Source organism: Notolabrus celidotus, chromosome 15 (genome assembly GCF_009762535.1).
Source record: "Notolabrus celidotus isolate fNotCel1 chromosome 15, fNotCel1.pri, whole genome shotgun sequence".
NCBI classification, from domain to species: Eukaryota; Metazoa; Chordata; class Actinopteri; order Labriformes; family Labridae; genus Notolabrus; species Notolabrus celidotus.
Genome location: NC_048286.1, coordinates 24,508,056 through 24,517,595, shown reverse-complemented (window position 1 = coordinate 24,517,595; position 9,540 = coordinate 24,508,056). Strand labels below are relative to the sequence as shown.

At 37.2% G+C, this 9,540-nt stretch overlaps 1 protein-coding gene across 1 annotated transcript; it reads right to left on the bottom strand.

Moving 5' to 3' along the window:
• Window positions 1-703: 703 nt before the first annotated feature.
• Window positions 704-7,768, bottom strand: LOC117826792 (3-keto-steroid reductase-like). Its single transcript, XM_034703135.1, has 9 exons — window positions 7,581-7,768; window positions 5,471-5,674; window positions 5,250-5,342; window positions 4,983-5,097; window positions 3,247-3,441; window positions 2,873-2,977; window positions 2,702-2,758; window positions 2,493-2,591; window positions 704-921 (listed from the first exon to the last, which is right to left on the bottom strand). The coding sequence occupies exons 1-9, from the start codon at window positions 7,613-7,615 to the stop codon at window positions 808-810; spliced, it is 1,017 nt and encodes a 338-aa protein (XP_034559026.1). The 5' UTR covers window positions 7,616-7,768; the 3' UTR covers window positions 704-807.
• Window positions 7,769-9,540: the final 1,772 nt, after the last annotated feature.

Sequence of the window (9,540 nt, the reverse complement as noted above, 5' to 3'; positions counted from 1 at the left end):
ACTTTTTTTTTAAACTTTAGGGTAGAAAGTATCATCTACAGGAGATTCATAAAAATTGACTCCATTGAAAGGATAAATACAATTATTTGCATTGATGCTAAAGTCAAAGCTCATTTTAAACATTTGAGCAAATCTACATAGTTTATCTTAATTTTGTGCAGTTGAAGCATACATTTTAAGATTTCAAGTCTTTCCCTCCTTTACTGATGCTAACAATACAACAATGAAGGTTTCATAATTTTCCAGACGCCAGATTGCAGGATTTAAATTCAAACTGAGGAGGCAAAAAGCTTTGTTTATTAGCGAGTCAGCTGTGTGTGTCTGCAACAAACAGCTCAAGCCAGAAATTACACATTGAAGAATCCAGCAGGTGTTTCATTTTTTGAAATAAGCTGTGCTAAATGTGTGGGAGTGACATATAATTTGTTGTACCACAGATGGTACATCTGATGGTGGTGGGTCAAAGAGCCAGGAAACCAGAACATAAAGAAACAGCTAAGTAGAGTCTGTAATGTAAGAAGTCTATTGTAGAAGAAACATGATCCAGCTATCAGGTGAAGACAGTCAGCAGAGGTATCAACGTTACAGCAACACAACAACAGAGGAGACTTTGCTGGTGATCTCTATATTGAATGTGAAAGAGGCCGGTGCAGTCATATGAGTGTTGTGAGTAAATGATTTTCAATGGTGTGAACAGCAGGAATTAGGTTATAAAAAGCTTTTATTGTTCTTTATCACGTATTGCATTTGGTCCATTAATACAATCTTTTATTAAAAGCATCACTACTTCTGTTCCTCATGGAGGAACTATCCAGAAGCTTCCAAGTCAGCATTTCTTTCACTTAGTTTCCCTTTGACGTCTTTCTCAAGTTCAATAAGCTTTAAATAGAGGACCTCAGACATCTCTTCATCTATGTCCATCTGAAACATGAAGAGAAAACAGAACATGTTGAATTGATCACATACAAATACAACAACTTAATCAACATATCACATTCTAGATTTTTAATGTACGTTATAAAGTTTTTCTTCTTGAAAATTAACATGCATCCCATTTAATCCCAGTCTCTGTTATGGATTGTTAATTTTTGTCCAAAAGTGCGTTCAAACATATGGTGAAGCAAACTTCATATTCATGAGTACATCAGCAGGAGCCTTTCATGAATATTCGTCAAGCTGAGGATAGAATTAGCAAACTGAGGGGTATACTACGAAGCGAGTTCAACATATCCCAAATCTATTTGCCTGATCCGGCTTCATTGAACCTTACAAAGGAGATCACGCTAAGCTGTTACACGAAGCTGGTTATCAACATGATGAGTCAATCTAGAGTTACCCTGAGCACGTTCACATGAACGGGGGTGGAGAAAGAAACATTTGACCAATCACAGACACGGACAGTCTGCCATCAGCACATCAACATCATTTTTTTTAACTTGGAGCACTTGTATTCAAAAATATGGAGAGGTTAAACAAATAATCCAGACTAACATCAACACAGCTGTGTTTGAAACATGAAAGAATAACTAAGAGATAAGACAAAAACACTGAGAGTGAATGAGTGAATGAGCAAATTACATCTAATTTCTCATAATTAAGTGTGCATGAGATCTGACTATAATAACTCTGTTTATCCCTTGACAGAGATCTCTCTCTCTGATTTAATCTTGTGTCGTGTGTGACAGTTTGAGACTTAATATTTCAGCTGCAGCCCTGACGATATTAAACTGAGTGCTGTGGTTATAGGACTAATAAAATTGAAAACATGATTCAAAGTGTTGGGCACAGTTTTACATTTAATGCAGTACAACAACTTCACCTGACTCACCTGTTTTATATTGTTTTATCATGATGTCAGGAAAGAAAATCAATAACTGTCATCAATATTTTATATGTAAAATCATACAGGTAGACAAAGTGTCCTGACCGTCTCCCTCCAACTTGCGATCATCTCACAGAGCCCTACCAAATCACAACAAACTTTATCTCAAGATGCTTTTACAATCATAGCAGGTCCAGACCGTACTCGATGTTAAACTATGAACAGAGATCGAGCACCAAGACGGACACACCGTGAGTTAGACTCAGTCTGATCTCATCTTAATTCACCATGAGCATTGCACCTTGCAGTATGTAGCTAGTTACAGCGGCGATGAAAACTTCCTTTTAACAGGCAGAAACCTCGAGCAGAACTAGACTCATGTTAGACATAGTCATCTTAGTCATCTGCCTCGACCGAGTTGATGGTATACATCATTTTTAAACCTACCATAATGTGCAAGCTTTTCAGCAATGGTGTTGCTCACTTTTTGTAAAAAAGTCACTTAGTTCTTTTAAAACAATGTTGAAAAAATTAACAGAGTTGCATTGTTTGCTATTCCAGTCTTTGTTTAAACTTTGAGTATTTACACAAAAGCCCTCAAAATGTCTCTTCCTTCAGTCTAAACACTCAGTGGGATTTGGTACAATGTCAGTGATCTTCGTTTACTCACCCGTCGCGGCTGAGTGTAGTTTGTGCCGAGTCCTGAGGTCAAACTGTGATACTTTGCTCTGGGATCAAGACACTCTGGACTTTGAAGGAACAACCAGTTCTGTGACAGCAGAGCAGGAGTTCATTTTATCATATACATCACTATGAAAACACGACTTGTTGAGGTATTTACACAGGCACACACAATAACAGACTGGGCTGACAACATACCAAAGCCTCTGCCCCGTTGTGAGGTGTCAGGGTGAATGTGTTGGTGAAGATCCGAACCTGTGTAGATGAACAAGAAAAACGAATCACCAAAATGTGAGACAGTTCATGTGGCATGATAAGCAGCTCTGATCTTATTTACAAATATGAGTAGAATACAAAGTCCTCCACTACCAGCCACATGATGGGCATGATGAGAGTCCAGAAGAAGGAGGGGAGGATACCGTAGGTCAGATTAGTCATCACTAGTCCTGGACAGATTACAGAGGAGAACAGGCCCTGTTACAGAGAGGGGGAGACGAAATACAGCAAATTAGTGTTTAATCAAAGGGTATGTGACCCTCCCACTAACATGAACACAATGCCACCTTTTATTTGTTGCTATAATAAAAACAAAAGATCAAATCTATAAAAGAAGTAGAGGAACAATTGAATTCTGTTAAAGAGGTGGTACAATCTTTTTTCCATGACCTTGTATTATTTTGTAAAGACTTGTAAATAAAAGTCATGACCGTCCCAGTGATGTGCACATTGTGTGACAGACACACCTGACTGTTTTTGTGTCTGTTCAGGGCCACACTGAGCATGTCTGATGCATACTTGGAGGAGCTGTAGGGCTCTGTCCCATTTCTGTGCTGCATGTCCTCCATGCTGAAGGCAGAGCGGCGTGCATTGCTCGAGGAGGTCCACACCACCCTGGACGAGTGACCCGCCTGACACAGCAGAGGCTCCAACTCCCTGATCTACACCACAGAGAGACAAGGACATCAGCAGGGCAGTTATTATCTGACAAACTGTGCAGAGGTAACAGCCTGACCGGGGGAGACAATGATAGGGATTAGAATACAACAAAGAGTCATGTCATTAAGCCTTGTAAGACACCATGGATAAAGGTCTCATTATACTTTATCAACTTTCAAAAGTGTTTTAAAACAACTGTTTCTGGATTTAAAGAAAAGGAGTCTTCTACTGGCAAAAACATGAATTAAATGAAAAATTATGCAAATGTTGTGTGTTGTACTACTGAGAAAACATTTAACCACTGTTATTTAATTATATTCATTGTGTGCTGTTGCATTTAAGGTTTATCATAATCTCTTTTTATATATATGTGTTTTTATGCTAATGCTAATATTATCTCTGTGGTGTAACTCATCTTTTCTTCTTTTGAATTATGTTGAATTATGTAATAAATGTATTTATATTACTTAGTAATTTAGTATATGCTTGTGTTATTTTATTATTAATATCAACTATTGTCTTTATGTGTGTGTCAATTTAGTATTTTTTTTATTAATTAGTGATATTAGAACATTATTTGGGTGGAGGCTTCATATAAGCTCTCTGAGTTCTCTTCCTCTTCCTGCACTGTATATTATTTATCTTTGTTCTTTTTTCTTGTGTACTTTTTTAATTGTGCAAATACATACACATAAGCACCAGATATCACACTGTTATCTTGCTGCTTGAAATAAACAAAAGAGAAAAAAATGTAAGTATGAGACTGGATTGTGTAAATTATCTCAAGTAGTTGACTGTTTTAAAAACTGGGTGATATGAAAAATAAAACTCTAGGGATGACACTTTGCCACTTTTTAATATAAAAACATATAATTGCTTAAAAGCTGATAAAAAGTTAAATCTATGTAGGGTTGCCAACTTATTCCGTACAAAATAGGGGACACAATATTTTACTGTGGACTCTTTCAGGTTCAATGTTTGTTAGGTCACCACTGACCAGTTCAACCAAATGTCTTCTCTGTTTCCCATTGCTAGTTAAAGCTGCAAAGTCTTTTCTCTTTTTGCTGGTTTATCCATATTCTCGAAACACACTTTCCATTAACATATAGGAATACAATTATTTATTGGGACTTTTGATTCTGTGAGTATGTTTTGATGCACACAAGGGGTGGGCTGTGATGTCATGCTGTGAAAGGCATCACATGATGGACATGATCAGTGCATGATGGTCTACTGTCAGCACAGTGTTGTCCAGTGATTACAGAGAAGTAACGACAAGGGGTGACCCACTTGAGACAAATCAAGTTAGTTAGAAACACGGGGTAGTTAGAAACCCAAATCCATGTCATCCATCACTATCTTTTTTTCAAGAATCAGAGACATATGTGATGTGCAAATACATGCATATGTGAAACCACACCATATGCATACACTGTTGCAACAACATGTAACACTGAGGACTGTTTATGTACTCTGTCAAATAAAGGAATGTGTTCTCATTTTGAATATCTAATGTGGAGTTTGTGTGGAGATAGGGCTGTACCAGGATAAAGTGTCCAAACAAGTTGGTGGCAAAAACCTCCTGGAGACCATCTGAGTTGATCTGGTCCTGTTGAGTCAAGAGTCCCTCTCCTGTTGCAAACATGTTGACCACATTCCTGTAGAGAGAGGGTCACTGTTAAATCAAAACACAGAATCTGGATCACATGTTAAGATGTACAGACATCAAGCTTCAGCCAATATGAAATCAAAACAATACAGAGACACTAAAGAATGCAAAGTAGGTAAGGAACTGGGTTTGGTCTTTTACCTGGAGAACAGACCCTTGAAAAAAGCGTTGACGTCCACCTGTGGATTGGGCATAATTCCTGCATTGAGATACAGGAAGTCTACTTTGCTGTACCTGTGGAAAACACAAACATGCATTGAAGATGAATCAACATGTTTATAGTTGATAGGTGAGGAGAACAAGGAGCTTTAATATCAGCTTCTCAACAGCATCATGGCATCATTTTATCACGTGTTCAGTACCTGGTCTTGGCCTCCTGTGCAGCGGTCAGTACTGACTGCACAGAGCCCACATCTAGGTGGAGCAGGTCCACAAGGGCATCGGGGTGAGAAGTCAGGAGAGTGGAGCGAGCAGCCTCAGCCCGCTGCATGTTTCTGCAGGCCAGACACAGGCGAAGTGTGCCGTCCTCAGTCAGCAGCCTCTCACACAGGGCCAGGCCGATACCACTGCAGACAGATGGCAGACAAACACAGGCATGTAAACACAAATCTGAAGTGGGGTGATCGCAAAGACCTACTGACTAAATCAACTTGTCAACACTGATTGTCTTGGATTACCAGTTGAAAAAAAAAATCGTGTCAAACTCAGCAAACTCAGTTCTTGTCGTTGTTTTATATTTTAGCCTTACTTACTGCACATATTTATGTTCGATTTTTTAGAATGTCAAATAAACCATGCTGGTTCTAAAAAGTAAAAAACAATTTCCCTCCATTTCATTTTCATATATCGTTTAAATTTTGCCCCACCTGTAGTATTTTTTAACATAGTCCACAGTGGATATCAAACGTCTACACACCCTTGATAAAATGCCAGGTTTTGTGATGTAAAAAGATAGTGAGGTCATCTCCTGTGCACAGCCCTCTTCAGATCAACCCACAGATATTCAACTGGATTCAGGTCTGGACTCTGGCTGGGCCATTCCAAAACTTTAATCCTCTTCAGGTGAAGCCATGCTTTTGTTGATTTGGATGTATGCTTTGGTTTGTTGTCATGTTGAAAGGTGAAATTCGTCTTCATCTTCATCTTTCTAACGGAGGCCTGGAGGTTTTGTGTTAAACCGACTGGTGTTTGTAACTGTTCATACTTCCCTCCACCTTGACTAAGGCCCTGGTTCCAGCTAAGGAAAAACAGGCCCAAAGCATGATGCTGCCCCCACCATACTTCTCTGTGGGTCTGGTGTTCTTTATGTGATGTGCAGTGTTGTTTTTACGCCAAACATACCTTTTGGAATTATGGCCAAAAATTTCAACCTTCAACCATCAGACCATAAAACATTTGCCACATGCTTTTGGGAGACTTCATGTATGTTTTTGAAACATTTTGCCAGGCTTGGATGTTTTTCTTCATAAGAAACGGCTTCCATCTTGCCACCCTACCCATAGCCGAAACATATGAAGAATAGGAGAGATGTTGTCACATGTAGTACACAGCCAGTACTAGTCAGAAATCCCTGCAGCTCCTTTAATGTTGCTGTAGGCCTGTTGGAGGCCTCATCTTTTCATCAGTTTTGGAGGGATGTCCAGTTCTTGGTAATGTCACTGCTGTACCATATTTTCTCCTCTTGATGATGACTGTCTTCACTGTGGTCCATGGTATATCTAATGCCTTGGAACATTTTTATACCTTTCTCCTGACTGATACCTTTCAACAATGAGATCCCTCTGCTGCTTTGGAAGCTCTCTGTGGACCATGGCTTTTGCTGTAAGATGCAACTGAGGAAATGTGAGGAAAATCCTCCTAGAATTAGCTGATCTTTATTGGGATTAATCAAAGTCACTTTAAATTATGACAGGTGTATATTTACTACTATTTGTCATGAGTTTGAATTTGATTGTTTATTCTGAACACAGTCACATCCCCAGTTATTAGAGGGTGTGCAACCACATTGTTTTAGTTTTTTATTTTTCATTCTTCCTCCTACAAGATTTCATTTAAAAAAAAAATTGGATTGTGCACGTTATATTTCAGAATATAGATGGAAAAAGTTCTGACATGATTTATCTTGGTCTCATTTTTTACATCACAAAACCTGGCATTTTAACAGGGGTGTGTAGACTTTTGATATCCACTGTATATGTAGGCAGCCTTTTTCCAAATGCTATACAAACACAATGGATTGCAGAAACTTTAAACTACAATTTTTTATTAAAACTCGGGATTACAATAGTATGATTAAACCAGATTTTGAAGCACTTAATCTCTCTGTAGCATGTATTCCACTGTGTGTGGCAAAAGTTGAACAAGTATTCAATATTTACATCTCTCGCGAGAGGGGTTGTCACCAAAACAGACGTGACAATCCGGGTCTTTAAAGTCTTTATAACCATTAACACGTGTTATTCCTTTACTTACCTGTTAGCACCGGTTACCATTACAACTCGCTCCATGTCTGACCGAAGCTAGCAGTGGCTGTAGGTGAAAGCAGGACCAGTACAGAGTCTGAATCCAGATATGAGTTCCCTTTGGAAATGTGCAACCCATGGTCTCATTCCGTTGAGAAACATCAGCCTATGCGCTCAGCTGAGATGTGGTGTGATTGGATGTCAACAAACAGCTGGCCAATCAGAGTCCGGTACGGAAAGCGACGAGGGGAAATGCTCCAGTTGCGCGAAGGAGTCACTTCTGAATGCTCAACCATGAACCATGTACCTAAAAGCTCCAGGCTGTGGTGAAGAAGTGTCTTCTCGTACAGTATCAGTGGTCTTTAGCTGGACAGCTGGTGAAGTCCTTATTCTTGAGGAGAAAGACAACATGTTGAAATATGAAAAGTGAAATGTATTCAATGTTCTTTATTTCCTGTAGTATTCAGTTCAGTAGCCCTGAATACACGGTTATTCATAAATGCAATAAGGCAAAAATATGTGGCTCAAATATTAAGTGGAGTGAGCATTACATTTGCTTTATTTACAAGTATTTTAACAGTTATGTAAACACTTTAATAAGGTAAATTATATGTATTACTGCAAAAGGACACACAATGTTGTAAATAATCACCAAATACAGTGTTGCATAAAAGTTTTACACAATTTCAAATATTGTCATGAAATATTTGTGGAATTTTTTTTTGTGTGTTTCAAGCATTAGACAGACATAAACAAATACAAATTATTATTTTTTTGTTTATTGTTTACAAGTAAAACTAACAAAGCTAAATTCTTGACAGTTTCAATATGTCAGTTCTCAACATTGTCAGTATCAAAGTCAACAAATAACAGAGAACATTTAGTGTTCATCTAATTTAATCAAGAATTGTCTAAATGTTACAAGCACCTCTCATAAACAACACAAGTAATAATAACCATAATATATGATTAATTCAATTCCAAAACCAAGTAAATATTTAGCTTTATTTGGTGCAATACTTCACATTATAAGTTTTTTCTACAGCAGTTATATGTAAACTCTCTATAAATGTGTATCTGTAGGGAAATCAATATTAGTGACTATTTATTTGCACTCGGAAGGTCTCATCTTCTTCACTACTGTCTTACATGTACAGTGGTGGAAAACAAGTTTTCGGACACCCTTAAAATTTTAGAAAATCTAAAATATCGCCATGAAATATTTGTGGAAAAATATTTTTTTCTGTTTCAAGCGTTAGACAGACATAAACAAATACAAATTATATTAAGTTTTGTTTATTGTTTACAAGAAAAACTAACAAAACTGAATTCTTGACACTTTCAATATGTCAGTTCTCAACATTCTTGGTATAAAAGTCAACAAATAACAGAGAATGTGTTCAAAACTGAACAAAAAATAAATACACCTGGCTGTGACTGTACTAAAAGAAATTGCACTTGAAGACCTAAGAGTGATTCACAATGCAATATTTGGGGTGTCCGAAAACTTTTTTTCCTCCACTGTATTTGCAACGTATTCATCATTACTTACAGGGTCTTTTTTAATAATGTGATTTTTATTTTATACAGCAAAAGGACATAAATACATGAATAAAATATGAAGACAACTTTAAGTAAAGGCATACACTTCTTAAGTTATGAATATTGAGTATTCTTCATTTACAGGGGTCTTTGACAGTCATTTAAAATAATACTTCTTAATGTACACTTAATATATTTTTTGAACTGGATATGAACATGTTAAAAATCTATGATGTACTTAGATTTTCTCTATTTTCCCAAAATACTGATGGAACAATATACACTTAATTTACATCTGCATAGGATACAAACATTTTAAAATATGCAGGAAATAATTAATCAAAAGGTAACTGTTTAAGATGTACATTTTCTTTATGTCTGCAAAAGTGCATACATATTGATTAAATACTTCAGTACACTGCTTAAGA